Raw genomic sequence first — 19,865 nt, forward strand, 5'->3', positions numbered from 1 at the left:
GGTATTTTGAGTTTAGACGGAGCTCTTCAATTATGCATTAAAAATGATATGTACATATAATACATAAACACGTTTATATGAATGCGGGTTAGTAGCGTAATGTAGTATGATGACCGCAATATATGTATGTACATATGTATAAAACATTTCAAGACGCCCGGCTGTTTTATTTCTTCATCGTGTTCTTTATAGAAATCATTCGTGACTATGAGTTTATTACGTCATTGGAAGAATTTGTACCTTCCAGCGGGTTTGGTACTCCAGTGCAGACATATCGGTCTATACATGTACTTCAGGCAATTAATCTTTGAACGTTCTACTTTTGTTCTATACACATGAGAGTCAAATCGAAAACATAATAAGCTTAATAAAGCCAATGTTGAGGATTAAAAGGACAACCCAAATTTCTTGAAACAATGTTTTCTATGATTTTAATTTTCATTGTTCATAATTTTTTCATTTCTTAGTCGATGATGTATAAGTGCGAGTTTAAAAGCGGTTTCGTGTAAATGTTATATGCTAAAGTGAGCCTTATTGCGTGATAATAACGTGTGTATTAAATTTTATAAAACACACAAATACTCGTATAATAAAGGCGAGGGCGACAGCGGATGATGATGTACTAAACACATACACATATACACATGACAACTATTTTAATTTTCTTTTATACGTACCTAAAGCCAATGCCAAAGTGCAGAATGCTAAATATAAAATAAGATAACTAAATTTTCGTCTGCGTAGTGAAATTAATTTAGTGCTAATAATTATTACAAAACAAAACTGGTACTCAAAAGTGTAAGTACTCTAATATTTGGGAGATGTGTCTATATTTAATTTTAAATCAAAGTAAACGATCTGATTTAGGTTAGATCGATTTAGTTTATTGAAGTACTTTTTTGAAGCGGTGAGGTTCTATTTGTGTATGATTGAGATTACTACGAGAGACTAGTAAGAAGGTTCCTGAGACGTTTAAGGGTTTTTTTCAATGCTCATAATTTTTATTGATTTTATTGCTTTTGTTGGGTGAACGAGCTTACGGCCTGCCTAGTGTTAAGTGGTTTTCCGGAGCCCTCAGGCATCTACAATATAAATGCCGCCATCCACGTTCAAACATGAGTTCTAATTCTCTGTTTTTTTACGGTACAACGACTGCCCCCTGGGTTCCTGTCTGCAGGATTCCAACACTGCTGCATCGCTTGAACCGGGCGTCTTAACCTTTAGGCCACAATCGGTGAATGTCTAACATTAAAAAAACTGCGGAGGCCACAGCTCGATGGGCATTACGAATTTCATTATTGACTAGGCCAGCGAAACATTTCTTTATTCACAAATAGTTTTAAAATTACTTTCAGCTAGATGGCGACCATCTACCAATTTTGTTCATACACAAAATGAATCTTGTCGGATTATAAAGAAGAGAAATACCGTCAAGTGCGTTTGGTCAAGAAATAATTTAGACCATTTTGCAGCGGAATGCAACTGAATAGTTTTTACATAGCAATTTCAAAATCGGTGGATTATTTATAATTTCACATTTAAATTGCAATACTTACGGCCGGTGGTTAGACCTTCGATTTTGAGTACCTCAGTCCGGTCTTCTAGTTCCTCACGAAGCCCTTCCCTATAACTGTTGTTTTCAATATGAGCCCTCGTGATTTGATCGATCAGATCCCGATGGACGCCAGCTCGCATCGACTCCTGGTCTTCAGTGGAAGGTCCGGCAACGGGTTCGGGAACTCGTTGCTGCATTTGGACCATTAGTTGTTGCGCTTCTTGCTGGTCTTGTGAGAGTTGTCGCTGTGCTTGTTGCAGTCTATGTTGCTGCTCTCTCTGCAACACTTGCTGCGCTTGTATCAGTCTCTGATGATGTGTTTGCTGTAGCATTTGGTGCTGTACTTGTTGCAGCGCTTGCTGCAGTCTCTGCTGCTGTGCGTGCTGCAGAGCCTGATTCATTCGGTGTTGTTGCTCTTGTTGAAGTGCTTGCTGGGCTTGCTGCAGTCTTTGTTGTTGTGCTTGGCGCAGTGCTTGATGTACGGATTCAATGGCTAGCTGCTGTGCTCGATGATGTTGGAGCTCTTGAGGCTGCGGCGGCTCTTGTAGCCTTCTCCGCAGTTGTTCGTGTTGCGATGTGGGAGGTAAGTCATGCTGCAGCTCGCGCTGTGCTTCCCGCTGCGATTCGGGCTGTGGTTCGGGTTGCGGCTCTCTCGCTAGTTCCCATTGCGGAGCCTGTGGGGGGTCTTGCTCTTGTTGTTCTTGGTCCGAAGGGCTAGCTTCCCGGGGTCGCTTGGGCACACGACCATAGCGGACAGCTGTGGAAAATTGTACTGCTTAAAAATATATTTATTGTATTTGGACATGTCGATAACTGTTTTATATCTAGTATTCGATATATAGTGATCGAGATAGCGATTTTAACTGAAACCTTTTAGGCAATGAAGATTTCCATTACTAGTTATAGGCGGCGTTCAATGCAGCTGTGGCGGTGCATAAAACTGAGATTAAATTGCATACGTTAAGAACTATTTTATATGTTGAGATTCAATGCTACTGCACTTCATTGCAATGAAAATTTTTGAAACCCATGTGCTAAAGATTGTGTAAAATAAAAATAAAAAAACGTATTACGCCTATCCTTTCGACGTTTACATGATGATGACTATTTTATTCGATTTGAAAAGCAAAACTACCTTTGAGATTTAGCTTTTTATGTTAATCAGCTTTGTGACAAAACATTCAAAATTAAATTTGTGTATTGTTCTGTCCTTTGAGGTTAATATGATGCTAAGGAATTTCTGACTATTTCACTATACTAACAAAATAGAATTAGGCAAATGATACCTACACTCAATAATTGCTGTATATCAAAAAATTGTTTGGCGGTGTATAATATTAAACTTGAATAGCTATCTCTTTTCATATGTAAAAAGGTATGCGGTATGGCGGTAATGTTCAGCAGTAAACTGCGATTGCTAACGACCAACAGTCTCTGGTGGAAGGAATTTCTCTGAACCAACTCGGGCTAAGACCACCATCAATTGCCGCGAGTAAATTGTGTATTCCTGTTCGAAGGGAAGGGCATCTGCTTTTCAATGCTATTGAGACGTCAACCTCATATCTATGTTATCCGTGACCATATCAGTCTCACATACCCCGCGCGTTCACAGGCGTGGGGACCACATAAGAGGTCTGGCTCGGCCCGAAACAAAAAGGAAATGTCTATGTGCTCCAGTAATGGCTTAACTTTGGGTGGGTCGTGATTTTACCACCGGCATAAAAAATGTTACTTTACTGTTAGCTACGCTATTCATCTATTTCAAGCTGTCACCTCATTGTATAACCCTTTATCGCATGTACTTCTACAATGCAATAAGTTACAGATTGACCGTGACGTCAATTTTCTCATTAGACTCAACAATCCATTCTCAGTATTCAACGCTTCGGAATCGCTTACCGAGGCAGTTATGATAAGAAAATTGCAGTTGCGGCTTGATTCAAAGCGTTGCCTGCGTGTGATCCCTTTAATGAACTTATCCCGTTTAGGGTGCTAGAGTTCATGGAACTGATGCGTGTTGCGAACGAACGAGATATCATCTGCACTTATTTAACACTAGCTTTATATTGAAATGACATTTGTTAAACTGCTCACACAAACAGTTCACACGATACTGAGCTGATTTTAGTTTTATTATAATATAATTTTGCTAGACATTCTTCTTTTCCTATCTAAGCTGATAGCCTTGAGAGACTATTTCAGCGTAACCTTAGCTAGTAGGTGAGGCTCACGGGGCTCAAGCCGGAGTGATGCTAACACTGATCCTAGCAAGAGCAGTGCATCGCAGAATCTACCACCGGATCGGAAACGCGACCCACTGAGAAGATCCGGCGAGAAACTCAGTGGGCTATGTCTTAAGTTAATTCGCTCATCGAGCCCTTCGTCGTAAGCAACGGATTCGACGAAGACGGTGACCGGTGCTTGAGGTACCTAAAAGCACCGTTAATTAATCGGGAAGATCCGTAATGACGTGTTTTGGGCAACGTCGAAGGAGCTAGACATATTCAATGACATTATGAGAGAGTAATCAAAATATTAAATTCACTCATTCATGGCATATGACTATACTATTTCAATTGCTATTACAATGTTTATGCAGTAAAAGTTCTCGAGTTACGACCCAAAAGCGCGGCGTGGATAAGCTTCCCACAAGCTACATCGATGACCTATTGAGCAGGACCGAGTGGCGAACCTTGGGGGTGGCCTTATCTAGTAGTGAGTGGGACATCTGTAGGCTAATATTAATGAGTTTATAGTTTGGGGCATATTTGAAAAAGCTTAAGAATCTGCTACCTTGAATTGAATTACTTATTGACTAAGTATATTTTTAAATAGTTTGCTTATTTGAGTTTGCACTTTGATGAATAGATTTTGTGAGCATGAAACACATTATAAAACATTTAAAGTAATATAAATTATTTAATTAATATTTCTAAAATAAGATGCATCTGTAAATAATTAAGAAATTCAAATAATTTCAAACAGAACTGAAACAAGAATTTTAACATATTAATAAAATTTTATAAACGAAAAATGTTTAACGTTTAAATAGAAAACAGTTTATGTAAAATTATGATACTTTTTCAGAAGAATCTTCAGAAATTAATTGTTATTGAAGTATTTTTCGTATTGAGCTCTTAATTACATTTTAAGGAATATCTGTATTCATGAAGGCATTGCTATGACTGATGGCCAATTAGGTTTTGGCTATCCACTTTTTTTCACATCAACAAAACCATTATTTAAAATTATGAGACTGAGAATTAGTTAAATAATGGATTCAAATCGTTCACGTTTTTCAAATTCAATCATTTAAGCTACAAATATGTTTTAAGGTTAATAAAAATTAAATTTTATTTAAATTTAAATGTAATTGTTGTAAATGAGCTAGTAAAATAGTCTTATCTGAATTATTATTTATGGTCTAGAAAACTTCCGCCTACTCTATAGAAATTGCTACGGCTGTAGCATTCCGTAGCTCGTAGCTTGAAGGAAAAGTTTTTGACACGATTTTATTAGTTTCGCCTGTTATATACGTATGCAAACACCAAAATTATACAACGATATAAATTTTTTTTTTTATTGTTTTTTATTAATAATTTATTTTAGTTTAAAATGTTACACTTTTATTATTATAAAAATCGAATTAAAATTACATTGCAATTGTATAAATCGAACCATCAATAATAATTTTAGTTCAGCGTGCTACAAAAACGTATGCCTTAGTATTTTAAACTATTATCTATGATTCTTTTTAACATATATTTCGAGTGGGACTAGAAATATATTTGTTATCATAGCTCCGTCCAATCGACGGTCTTTTTCAATTAAAAATCGAGTTCGGAGAACATCCGAGAAGATTGATTTTCTTTTTCAATCTAGAAACAACGAACGTTCGATTTTCATGTTTTTAATTCATTGTATGACATGTGATACTTATATGAGAATTTCCAAAGATTTTTTATAGTTTACATACAAACTTTCTTTTAGTCTATAATTAACATTTTCAACAACATTATTTATCCCAAATATACATGATTTTTTATTGCTTAAATAGGTGGGTGGACGAGCTCACAGCCCATCTGGTGTTAAGTTACTGGAGCCCATAGACATCTACAACGTAAATGCATCACCCATCTTGAGATATAAGTTCTAAGGTCTCAGTATAGTTACAACGGTTGCCCCGCCCTTCAAACCGAAACGCATTACTGCATTACGGCAGAAATAGGCAGGTCGGTGGTACTTACCCGTGCAGACTTAAGAGGTCCTACCACTAGTAAAAATGACAATGACAATGAATGACAATTTGTTTTATATATTTTAATATGTACCATAATTGTGATTAGCTGTGTGGTATCGACCAAGTGAAGGGGGGCTACCTCATCAGGTTCACCAGAGAATGGGCAACAGTTTTTCCTGAGTATTAATTACATCAGCAGCATTTACCGGTGTATTGTGAGCTCGCACGGGTAGGTGCATCCTGCCCATTTCTGCCGCAAATTACTTTGAAGACTGAGAAAGCGGTAATGTAGTACAATTAAAATTTTGACCCCAAGTGTCAGTGATCGCAATCACATTGTGACGGCGTTTCTGAGCTCCGATAACATTTTACTCCAAGTAAGTCGTGAGGTTGTTCACAGTTTTTTGCCAAAAATAATAATTCATGATAACTGATAAATTGTGGAACAACCTTCTGCTTAATCTCAGTCAGCTTCAGAATTTAGGACAGGAATTAGAATTAAGTTATTTATTATGTATGTATGACGGTTAGATAATCATTTAGTGGTACGCAGCAGTCTAGTAGTATCCAGAGATAATAGTAGTATCTAGGAGATAATAGGCTAATTGATACTTAAAATCCCTCATTCAAATATAAATGTATCGAAAACTTTTAACTTGAATTATATCTCCCACACGATGTTTTAGCACGACCCGAAGCAGTGCAATCTACTTGAAAAGTTTTTAGGTCACCACTAAAAGTTAAAGAACCGAACCGCTTTGTCAGAGTATTCTTTGAACGGTTCTCGACGTTATGTCTTTCGTTTTTGAGTCTAAGTGATGAAAGAAAATCGCTGTCTAGCAATTCGTTCAGTGTCCTCGGGAAAACGAAGAGCACCGCGCCTATGTTTAAGAAAATTACGCCATTCATTATAATAGTTGAATGCGATATTTGAAATGTATTCAACTGATAATTATTTTTAAACTATATATATAAAAATGAATTGCTGTTCGTTAGTCTCACTAAAACTCCAGAACGGCTAGACCGATTTGGTTAATTTTGGTCTTGAATTATTTGTGGAAGTACAGAAAAGGTTTAAAAGGTAGATAAATATGAAAATGCTAGGAATTAAATAAAAATAACAATTTTGTTTTTCCTTTGATGTATCCCCCGTCGGACGGATTCCTTTTGTTTGTTTTAAGTTTATTTTATACAAAACTTTCGGTCTTTTATCTATCAATTGAGGCACTAAGAAGTCTGCCGGGTCAGCTAGTTTTTAATAAATGTATCTTTTTTATTTGATTGGTGTTGTTAATTTTAAGTATGATTCAATGACTACTACTACTACTATATGTACACATGTGGAGTTGTTGTTGTCTGAAATAAAATAAATTATTCATTCATCATTCATTCAATATGCTCGTGAAATAGTCAGCAACGTCGTCGCCTAGTTTTTAATTTCAATTCAAAACGCTATACTGTGTGATTAGTTGGATCGTTAATGACATATCGATGGGTGAAAGACTTTTTTATTTATTGCTTAGATGGGTGGACGAGTTTACAGCCCACCTGGTGTTAAGTGGTTACTGGAACCCATAGATATCTACGACGTAAATGCGCAACCCACCTTGAGATATTAGTTCGAAGGCCTCAGTATATGTAGTTACAAAGGCTGCCCCGCCCTTCAAACCGAAACGCATTACTGCTTCACGGCAGAAGTAGGCGGGGTGGTGACACCTACCCGCGCGGGTTCAAAAGGTCCTACCACCAGTAAAGTTTGATTTAAATGACATTTCGCTCAATACGCGACATTTATCTTTCTAATTAAAGTTCGGTTATTAATATCAATAATATAACTACTAATATCAACAATTCGATGTTTTGAATTGAACTTCAGTTTACCCCATTCAAATAGCTGAAGAAGGTTTTTTGTTATGATGTCCAAAATTTAAACTTTAAATTGCTTTCCGGTAAAATTGCAAAAATTTCACAAATACCCTTTCACCCCTTGATATGGTTTTATGTAATAGATACTTTAATCTAGTAGACGGCGAATGCATTAATAGACGATATAATTTTTTTTAAGGGATTTTATGACCTGGTAACTAAGACCTTTAGGTCAAGCCTTATTTTAATTTTAATGAAAACTTTGTTATATGAAAAATGATATTATGAAATGAAATGATGTTGATTAATATGAAACATGGCATAAAATGAAATGAAATGAAATTAAAACGAAATGAAATGAGATGATATGGGATGAATTATAATCTCAGTAAAATGGTGGTCATTTACTGAGACTTTTTCAGTGGACTTTTTGGAGGATCCCGAGAAATTACGTTCAGCGGCTTTGTTTCATTTTCCCACATTTTTGCACTTTCACAGATACTAAACAGTTAATAAACCACCGTTATTACACATTTAAACCTGAAGAAACACTAAATAGACAAAATAAAACGAATCACGCAACTTGACTCCTCGCTTTCCCGCCAAAAAGTCTGGACGATGTGATAATGGAGTTGCGTATAATAGTGACGTATATTTGAGTTTCTAAAATGTTTCGTATTACTGGTGGTAGGACCTCTGGTGAGTCCGCGCGGGTAGGTACCACCACCCTGCCTATTTCTATCGTGAAGCAGTAATGTGTTTCGGTTTGAAGGGTGGGGCAGCCGTTGTAACTATACTTGAGAACTTAGAACTTATGTCTCAAGGTGGGTGGCGCATTTACGTTGTAGATGGTTCCAGTAACCACCTAACACCAGGTCCACCCATCTAAAGACCCATCAAAATACTAGGAACAAACACAAGCTTCATGTGCCGATGAGTAGGCTACATAAGATACGAAATTCATTCGGGTGTTTGTCTGTGCGTCTGTACAACAAAACCCAAAATGTTCAGAACCTACATATACATAGGTTTAAGAAAACTATTAAAGAACGTATAAAGTATAAAGCTTACTATAAAATCAATGATTATTTAGGAGATTGCACAAAGTGGGAATGAGTTGCTCGCTCCGGGCATTTCAATATTGCAATAATTGTTACGTTATAGTACTCCTTGTAAAAATAAATATTTGAAAAAAATCTTATATTTAAAAAAAATACTCTAATATTTAAAGAAAAAAGACATGCCTGCTAAGTTTCTTGCCAGTTCTTCTCAGGACGGAGGATAGTTTTTGTGAATTGGCGGTAGTTGTTTTTGACGTTCAACAACTATGTAATTTCATTTATGTTGAATAAAAATGTTTTGATTGATTTAATTTGATAAGCTATGAAATAAAAATAATAAAAATTACTCACAGTCTCGACTCATCCCGACCGACAAGCACTTCTTGAACCGGCAAAACTGACAGCGGTTTCTGTTCAGACGGATGACGAGACACTTGCCGTCCCGCAGACAGCGGTACTCTATCTGCTTCTGGATGCTACGGCGAAAGAAACCCTGGGAACAACAACAAGATATACTAAAGACTATGCGCGAATTTCTCTTCTGACTTCTTTCTGTAGAGCCTTGGTCGATAACCATTGTTTAATTGATTAAGATAGAGAAGATTATTTTGTGTATCATTTTATGTGAATATGTAATTCTCATTATTTATTTCAAAATAAACTTGGACAGTAAAAATATATTTGAGATCTTCTAGTATAAATGAACCAATGTTTGTTTATACCTTCATCAGGAATTTAATCTTAAATATTTTTTTTATATTCTAGCAACATAGAATATCACCTCGTATTAACCGGTTACCGATGTAATCGTCATAAGTAAGATGTCACAACGTATAGGGACACATTGGTATGAGGCTGTAAGTTGAATACTCGATTGCACTGAAACACTGGTAATCCTACTAATCCCAACCAAAACAATTGACTACTTCGTAATAGAAACACGACCCATTTGCTGTTAGGTCTCCATCCATCTTGAGATATCCGGTCCAAAACATCTTAGGGTTCGCCATACCACAAGTAAAATTCTGCATCCTATTTTTTAATAGCCAACTGTTATTCTACTATATATTCTACTATATTATATACCAATATTCAAACTGTTATTTACAGATTGATAAGTAACAGTATTTGAATCCACAGAAGTAAATTTAATTTCGATTTAAGCAAAACGCGAGAACAAATAATTTTTTTTTATCGCCCTTGTAGGCAGACGAGCATACGGCCCACCTGATGGTGATGGTTACCGTCGCCCATGGACTTCAGCAATGCCAGGGGCAGAGCCAAGCCGCTGCCTACAAAACACTCTAAGCAAAATGCAAAATCTCTATAGAGAATAACAAGGTGGCAGTTCTAAGGTTTCTCTGAGTACTCAACCAAAAACTTGCGTCAATACACAAAAAAAAAGTACATTTTTTTGGTATCACTTAAGGTGTTTCTCAGGAACTTCTCAACCGCTTATATATTTTTTTCGAATTGAAGAACTAAACAAACTTCTCGGTGTACACTCGTTTGTGTAGAAATAAGAAAATATATTTCTAAAATTACGTAGCCGAATTGTAGCTACTCTGTAATTGGTAATTACGTCAGCTTGCTACAAAGCATTGTATATGACAATATCCTAATATCATTAAAATACGAATGTAACAACGGCCTTGAGCTGATATATTAATTCGTGCATTATTTCATTTGTGTACCTTCAGTACTGAATATAGCTGATTTTTTATAAGTAGATTGTATGCTGTTCTAAGCGATCAGAATATCGCTACCTCTCCCGTGCTGCATATCAAAAATAGCCTTAATGGTTCTCAAAGGCTTATGCCTTGGTGGCGGGCGCTGCGATGGTAAAAAGGAAATATCGAGACCGCCTCTAACAATCGCTCAGAACAATTCCCTACTACAACATACAGTACGAAACACAAATATGTAGAAATCTCCTCTTTGTCACATATCCAATTAATTCCATTTTGTTTTGATAATCGTAAAACCTAAATATCCCCATGTCGTCCACGAAACACAGTGGATGATGCACTTTGCAACAGTTTGACAACCATATCTGTGGTTAATAGACCAATGAGCACGGTTTGTAAGTTGAGCACTGAAGCGTGTATCGCTTGACCAGCGCCATTCGTCCGTGAAGACCTAAGCTATTTAAGCTATCGATCTTGTAAAATGTGGTGTTTGTAGGGTTTTTAGAGATTTATGTTTCTCTTCGGTATCCATTAAAAGTTTTTTCTTCATTTTCTTTTCGTTTGAGATTTAAAATTCGAGTCTAAATTTAGTCGCGGCTTGATCTCTATAGGCTTCGGTTGTTATTTAGCATTAGACAGTAACCAAAAATGGTTTCACTCCATCTTCGCCCATACATATCGTAAAAAGCAGTTTTTGCTGGCACTGTTGACAGTTTTAGACGAGAAGTCTACAACCTTGCCAATGAGCTTTTTCAATTATATAATAGCGTATTTGGTAGTAAATGTGTAATAATGTAAGGTCTTCATGTAATGTTATATATAGTTTTTTTTATACAACGAACCGCTTTTTTGATATCAATGCACGCAGTCGGTACCTGTAATTGTGTTAACATTTAGTGTGAAATCAATGTATATGATACCTGTAATGTTCTGTGCTGATGTATAACATGTTGGTACACAATAAATCTTATACCTTTAAACGAGCAATTCTTCTATATATAATCTGATTGTCGGAAACGGCTCCAACGATTTTCATAAAATTTTACTAAATTCGATCGATTTATCGCCCGATCGATAAATCGATCTAGCTACGATTTATTTTCAGCAAATGTTGTTTTATACGTGTTTTCAATAATTTAATCAACTTTATCAATAATCAACTTTATGACTCTTCCCTACATCTATTGGCGAATAATAATACTATTTTTCTTAATTGAGGGCAACTAACCGCTTTAAAGACACAAAAAGATGGCGTTATCAAAAAAAATAAACTGAGCAAAGCTCGGTCATCATCTATAAAATAAAATAAAGCAATTAATGATTTCACCGCTCAAAAAGTCCTCAAAAGATTGAGCACTGCAATCGCACTAGTTGTAAGGCGTAGTCTCAGTCAACCCGGTCGGGTACTACTGTCCTGCATGTTTCCGCTGCGAAGCTATCATGCGTGTCGGTTCAAGGATAGAGACAGCAATTACGCAGCACAATTGACTTTCACCTCATGTCTTAAGGTGTCTAACGGCATTCATGTCACGAAGTCTACCGACTGCAATACGCTTCAATTCAGTTCATTTATTTGTAGCTACAGGTAATTTGAAACAAAATAGATCGAAAATATGTGAAATTATCTATTCTGCATTTTGATTTTAAGACTAGAATATGAATCAAAATAATGTTTTTTTTGTAATTAGGCACGCATTGAGAGACGGTTCATTTAGAAAATAGCTTTTAAAATATCAACTGTTTTCTAACGTGTTTTACAGTTACTGTTGCTCTTGGACATCACCTATGCTAGGGGCACAGCCAAGATGTTTTGCTTATACTGTATAATATAACAATAAATGATGCCCACCATAATAGACGTGCTCAATAGACAAATAAATAAAGGAAATACCTAGTTAATTCCTGTCAGCAACCATGACTTAAATTTTTTGTGACATGTCAATACTGCAACGGGTTATTGAGTTTAGACACGCATGTGTAATGTGCTTGCTCTCCTGATACATAATACAGCTTATCTAGTAAATACGTGCAGAACTAACAAAATGAGTATTTTATGGATACCTAGTCAAGGTCTCAGGGTTTATTTATTAAATATATTTTGTACACACAGCTGTTAGAAGAAACACGAGAATAAGAATTCAGAGTACAAGGGCACTACTTATTTCATGTTGAAATCTCTTCCAGTAGGCCCGCAAAAGGAAAGAAGAATGAGGAAAACAAACCTCATGCATACAGTAAACATTACATATAATAATTTGTTTAGAAGAATTATTTTATAGGATCTGCACATCAGGAGTAGGGATCATAACACAACTTGCGAGTAGAGCAGACTTCGTGCTTGTCATCTGAAAGTACGGGGTTCAAAGGAGCTATCCTTTCGGGGATATCCCATCCCATCTATTTAGAGGATATTTTGGGTTTGTTTTTAGATACTCATGATGCTTGAGACGTCCATCATGAAACGATATTTTAACAGAATTCATAGCGCTAACCAGCAGCTTGGCTATAGATTTGGTATTATTGATATCTATAGTTATCTGCTTTTGATCTAAACTAACTGATAAATCGACTTCATATCACATAAGATGCATACCATTTTAATTATGACTAGCGACCCGCCCTCGCTTCACTTCGGAAACATTAAAATACACATGAAACCAAAAAAAAAAAAAAAGTAGCCTATGTTCATCAGGGACAATGTCGGCTTCTAATGGAAAAATAATTTTTCAAATCAGTCCAGTAGTTTCGGAGCCTATTCGAAACAAACAAACAAACAAATCTTTCCTCTTTATAATATTATAGTATAGATTTCATGCACTCATTCTCTTTAAATAGCTTAAGATTTTCTTGCAACACGCTGTTGTGTCAAAAAATCTATCACATATCTGCTTAACAACGTCACTATCCTTCGGAATCAAGGAATAGTTTTATTTATGTTCTTAATGCATTTAGCACAGAATGTATGAAATACACTGTTATTATATACACAAACTAGCCGTACTCGTCCGCTTCGTTGGGCATTTAAAATTAACATTATTATTTTGGGTCATTATTATTAGCGAATCCAACACTCATATAAATATTAGCCTATCCATTAAGTACATGTATTTTCTATATGGATACCAAGATTCAAGTCAATCGGACGCATGGTTCAGTAGTTATAACGGAACATCCGTAAGAACCACATATTTATATATTTTACATTTATATATTAGTATAGATATACATAATACATAACAACCTTCTTAGTTCTTGTGTGACTAAAACGGACGTCGCTAATCCGGGCATGTTTTCGAAGAGCTATCCTCCAATTTTATAAATATTTCAACCTCTGGGATAAGATTCTTTTTCCGGTTGACGGAAAGTAAGCATACTTTTTGAGATAAAGTATGAAATTCGTCTTCATAGGTAACAGATAAGTAACATTTTCGCATTTATTTTAGACGATCGTACGACGATCTGGTCAAAGCAAACTGGTAAGGACTGGATGTTAAATGCAAGAGACCGAAAAGAACGGAGTGCATATGAGACCTAGACTGCAATTGGGTGAACACTGGTTGAAGAAGATATATATGTCGTGGAAAACGACTTTTAGTTGTCGTGGATAACGACTTTTAGTAATATTAAGACGGTGGTTTTGATAAATATCACAAAATGAAGGGTAGACTCCGTAACGCCACAGTATAAAATGGCGGTACGTGGACAGAGTCGTGGCATTCGTGTCAGACAGTGATTCCGTCCGTCTCAGCAGTGAGTCTCTGACAGTCAGTCAGTCAGTCAGTCAGTCGGTCGGTCTGTCGGTATGTGCAACGAAACTGTCGGTTTATCCTGTCATTGTGAAAGTTGTGTGTGTTGAGTTTCAATAATTATTATTGAAAAGTTTTATTGACTAAACTGAGTTCAATCAAATACGATCGAATACGAGTGATGACGAAACTACCGCTCAGCCATCCCTGACGTGTACCAACATATATATATATCGAGCGAGATCGTATTTTTGTTGTTCATTACTTATATGAATGCAGAAAGCAAATTATGCATTGTTCCGAATTAAAATTGGAACCTACTATTTGAATGATCTCAAGTATAATCTGCAAGTCTGCTTCCGGCCTAAAAGGATAGGACGCCCGGTGAACTCATTTCTAGCGAATCAAATCCCGAAGGCAGCTACTATTTTATCTAATAAAGTACGTGCTTAGCAAATTCTCATGGATTCCACGATTTATATAAAACATTGTTAGGAAAAGCTGCATAAACTGAATAATGTAAATTAAAACTATATTTGTGTAATAAAAGCTAAAAGGGCGCCTTTGAAACCCGCAGTGATATATACCACTACCCTGCCTACTTCTTCCACGAAGCATTAATGCAACCCAATTTGAGGGCGTTGCATTGTAAAATCTACGGATTCCGGTAACAACTTAAAATTAAGTGGGCTGTGATCACGTTCATCCATTTTAGCAATAGCATTTTTTACTGGTGGTAGGACCTCTTGTGAGTCCGCGCGGGTAGTTACCACCACCCTGCCTATTTTTGCCGTGAAGCTGTAATGCGTTTCGGTTTGAAGGGTGGGGTAGCCCTTGTAACTATACTTGAGACCTTAGAATTTATATCTCAAGGTGGGTGGCGCATTTACGTCGTAGATGTCTATGGGCTCCAGTACCCACTTAACACCAGATGGGTTGTGAGTTCGTACGGGTGATGGGTACCTAAGCAATAAAAAAAGTAGAAAAAAATAAGCATCTATCACTCACTTTACAGCCTTCGCAGGAGGTGACACCGTAGTGGTATCCAGAAGCTTTGTCCCCGCAAACCTTGCACGGCGCTGCCGTCTTGGGAACCGCGGCGGTCCCGCTTGCACTGTCAGGTGCGTAGTGTTGTTCTGCAAACGGAATGCTTCTATCATTAATAAACTCTATGAAGAAACACTAATCGATATATCTATCTATATATATAAAAATCAACTGCTGTTCATTAGTCTCACTAAAACTCGAGAACGGCTGGACCGATTTGGCTAATATTGGTCTTGAATTATTTGTGGAAGTCCAGAGAAGGTTTAAGAGGTAAATAAATATGAAAATACTCGGAACTAAATAAAAATAACAAGTTTGTTTTTCCTTTGATGTGTCCCCCGTCGGACGGATTCCTTTTGTATGCATCTGAATGACCTGAAGCCCTAGTTAAATCAGACCATCAATAAATGTTGCGATGTTGGTAATTGTATACAATTCACCATCATTATTTGTTTACCTTGAGTAAATTAAAGGCCAATGCTACAAAATCCGTCCACATAACATTTACACTTAGGAAAGGAAGCTGCGCATCGGTAAAAATGTGCGATATCACCCTGCCACAATGTGATACAGTCAGATACCTCGGTATGCACCTGGACAAAAGACCGACAATGGAAAAAACATATCCAATCAAAACGAGATAAGCTAAACATGCGGTCCAAAAACATTTACTGGCTGATGGCACGTAACTCGAAACTTTCCACTGACAATAAGCTCTTAATTTACAAAATGATCCTGAAACCAATATGGACGTTTGGATTGCAACTGTTAGGAAGTGAATGCGACTCCAGCTTAAATATCATGCAAAGAATGCAGAATGGCATCTTAACAACCATAGCAAACCTACCATGGTTTCTGACGAACACTGAGATCCATGAAGCCATGAACATGAGAACTGTTAAGGAAGAGATAAGGTTAACAGGGACTAAGTACAGAGCTCTGCTGAAAAACCATCAAAATACCCTAGCTAGCGTAACCTACCCTAGCGTTGACAAAACATCAAACGATTGAAACGTCATGATATACAGGGAGTTGGTGATTGATGAGGAGTCTCCTGGTGAGAAGCCTCTTGGACGCGATGGCACACGCAACGCATCTGCTCATAGTCCAGGGCTGATAGCAGATTGGCACACACAAAAAAAACCTTGATTAAATTGTTCATGTATATATTATACAACACCGATTGACTACGATCCGCTACGACGTAGCCATAATTATGCTACGAAGAAACTAGATTTCTACGATAGAATAAAAAGAAAATTAATATTTCAAAGAGCGTTAATTTCCTAACTAAAGTTAATATTTTGATCTTCATAAACCAAAATCTTGTTGTTAAAATGTGTTGACAAGTTTTCCATTAAAACTAAGAGTGAGAGAAAATAAAAAAACTTGTAATGAAGTAGGTAATTTGTGTTTAAATTTAATGTTCTTTGTAACTGTTGGTTGAAACATAGATCGGAATGAGCACTATTTGGAAAAAATACTTTACAATTTAATGAAAGTAATTAAAATTACATTTGAAATAATCAAGTGTTATTTATGAAAGTTTGACAGCCGTTAACATTCAGTCGGTCTCGGAGTCTAGGATTCAGTGTGCTTAGTGCGAGTTTTTTAACGTTCTCGTTAGCGTAAAAGTTAACTCATATTTGTATGGAGTTGGAACGTTTGCCTAAGTTTGTCGCTAGGGGCGCTGTTCCAACTGCATACAAATTTGTGTTAACTTTTACACTATCGTGAACGTTAAGAACTCGCACTAAACACAAAGAATGACAGTTAGTTCTCATAAAAATAACGAAAACTTCATATGAGTCGACTATTATCAAAGCCGGCAATCTGACTTTTGGACAATGATTGGTAAATCAGAAAAACGAATTATTGACTTTGTATTCCATTGGCAGTCACAAAACTCTTCGGAACGACATCTTAGATAAATAACAGGTTAACTATTAACCTTTATTTAAGGCAGGTTTTGAACCGTATTCTTTGAAGGAGACGATTATATTCAAATCAATCTGTATTGACATATCAATAAATTTTTTTTGTCCAAATGCACAGATTGCCACCTTTGATAATAGACGACTCATATATAGTGCGGCTTGGTAAAGTGATGAACTAACAACCTTGATTAATATGAGAGCTGTGCACGCTCATTAAGAGATCTGTTTCACCACGTACGATTCAATTTTCTTTAACCACCACAATATTCGTATTCGTTCGTTTCGCTGTCGGTTTTTGTGACCCAATTCTACGTCGCCCAAGACTTGTATCAACTAAAATTATGTTAATATAAATATTTTTACCTGTTGATGTTCATGTGTTTATTTTCGAACTCGCCCACGGAATATCGTATAACAAAGGGCCATCGATCGTGTTCCATTAACTCTGGATGTGCCTTAATATTTTATCTTTTGTATAAAAATATATATTTTTTTGTTTTTTTTTTTTATGTTGACGTTGTATTATTGAGTCGTTTTTCCGATGCTAAATAGATATAGTTGCTATTGTCACTTTTTCGCAGATGTATTATTATGCAGTTTAGTAAAATGAACGTGTGCGTGTATCGGCGAACCTAATCAAGAAATATGGTTGTTCATTCGCCCGGGCGAGATTTACTAGTTAAATCAGATTTTTTATGTATTTTTGTTATAATTTTTTCATAGATCGGTTATAATTGTATTTCGTGGGACTTCTCTTAATTATAATTTTTTTTTTATTGTTCTCTATTTAGAAGGCTCCGTTTTGATGTATTCAGTTCTACTGCATACAACAGTTATTTTGTCAATATTTTTTTGTGGTTTTCATTTGAATCACTTAACGTTATTAGACGTTCCAGAAAATGAACTGGAGCCTTGAAGCTTCTTTTGTTTATGTTTAAATAAATATATGTATTCGACTGCCAAAAACCTTAGACAAAACCTTTTTTTTTTTGTAGAAGCCTTTAATTAAGTTAATAAATAAATTTAATATCTTCCTAATGTACTTTTTAATCACAATATTACAAGAGGATATATTAAATATGAAAACAAGAGCAAACTTTTATCATTTAAGTGCGTGATACCGAAAAATATGTATTTTAAATATAATCATTTGAAACAAAAGACTTCAACGGGCTCTATACTATACATTATGAATAGATAGATGGTATTCAAACTTGAAAAGCTTATTTTAGTAGATTATTATAACCTGGAAACAACAGGGGAATCTTATTAAATTATCTTCGTACCGTATGAATTTGAATTCTATATTTGAAATTTGGGAAAAGTAATTCAATATTATTTTTCTAATTCTGTTATTTATTTTTTCAAAAATCGAAATTTAATTATAGGATTAAGTTGTGTGTCTTCAAGCATTAAACGTGAACCGTATAATAAGGCAGTAAACATAACTTAGTGCTCTGTGACCTTGTGAATTGCGTAATAATTGAATTCACACTCACTCACTCATTAACTTATTTATAGAACAATAAGTGTGTAGATGATATTTTAAAATCCCTTTTTGAATATGAAAAACAATAACGCCTGGTTGTAAGTCTCCAAACGCAGATTAAGAGTCGCGCTATGCGTATGGTTTGTATAAGATCCCACAATGTACCGGAATCATATCGTTTATCCTGTTCTAAAGTTTGTGTAAGGCAGTAATACGGTGCCCTCCCGGAAGGACACGCGGCACGATATGCACCCGGGCTGTAACTGTAATGTTAATCACTCGAATCTCGTGCTTTAAAAAAAATCCTATAGTCGTAGTCTTCGTTTCTCCAACGCGTGGCAGCTGCGATTTTGTTTGTTTTTGTACAGCACAGTTTCAATAGAAGTGAAGCCCGACTTCGTACTAATTAGACGTCTGGATGCGAGAATGAAAAGTGTGTGGAAATACGAGGGCCGTTAGGAATGTTTTCTCATTGCCACTTAGTTTTTTTTCTCGCTGGTTGAGTTCTTTTAGTTTTTTTTTTATTCCCTCTCCGAAATAAAGTTTTAATTGCAAAATTTCTAATTCCAGATATCGATCGCTTTTTAAGCTTTTATTTTCAGTGAAAGAACTTTTATTGTAAATTCTATCGTCACTAATTTATTTAATGAAAATTTTTATTTATCTATTTGTACATATTTGAACAGATTGTTAAGAAATAATTGTTTTAGTAATAAGGGTGAAAATAAAATAATCGGAAATGTTGCAGAAAAAGTAATAAGATATTATTATGTAAGCTCAACAGCGTTACTTCATAGATGAAGTGATGTTTTTCCTTAACTTCCTTCCCTTAAGACGCAACGGTGGCACGTTGTCGTCAACTTGGAAAAATTTTGTTGGGACCGGAGATACTAAAATACTTAAACCAAATAGAGTAAAACAACATTCACTTTCACTCGATATTCAGATACGATAGCTTGGACGGAAATTATTAAGAAATATATTAAATAATTAAAAAAAAACATTTCAAAATATTTAAATTTAATAGACAACAAAATGTACCCTAACATTACAAAAATTACCCTATTGCATAATTCAAATAAAATTTAAGATTGACTAGTTTTGAAATTTGAGTTACGAAATTATTGATGTTTTCAATTTCTTGTGCATGTCAGTTAAAATTTTTAAAAGTCGGTAACATGATTCAAGTTTTATTTATTTATTTATTATAAACTGATTCTAAGGTGTTGACGTAAA

The 19,865-nt window shown here is 35.7% G+C and overlaps 1 protein-coding gene across 1 annotated transcript in view; it reads right to left on the reverse strand.

The window, feature by feature from the left end:
- The window catches only part of LOC101746038 (ecdysone-inducible protein E75), a 78,163-nt gene that overhangs the window by 8,904 nt on the left and 49,394 nt on the right, over nucleotides 1-19,865 (reverse strand). The window contains exons 2-4 of the mRNA XM_062670853.1: nucleotides 15,165-15,292; nucleotides 9,074-9,215; nucleotides 1,557-2,312 (exon numbers count right to left, since the gene is read on the reverse strand). Of these exons, the coding sequence (XP_062526837.1) occupies nucleotides 1,557-2,312; nucleotides 9,074-9,215; nucleotides 15,165-15,292 (1,026 nt within the window). The remainder of the gene's footprint in view (nucleotides 1-1,556; nucleotides 2,313-9,073; nucleotides 9,216-15,164; nucleotides 15,293-19,865) is intronic.

The sequence above is a fragment of the Bombyx mori genome, chromosome 1, assembly GCF_030269925.1.
Source record: "Bombyx mori chromosome 1, ASM3026992v2".
NCBI classification, from domain to species: domain Eukaryota; kingdom Metazoa; phylum Arthropoda; class Insecta; order Lepidoptera; family Bombycidae; genus Bombyx; species Bombyx mori.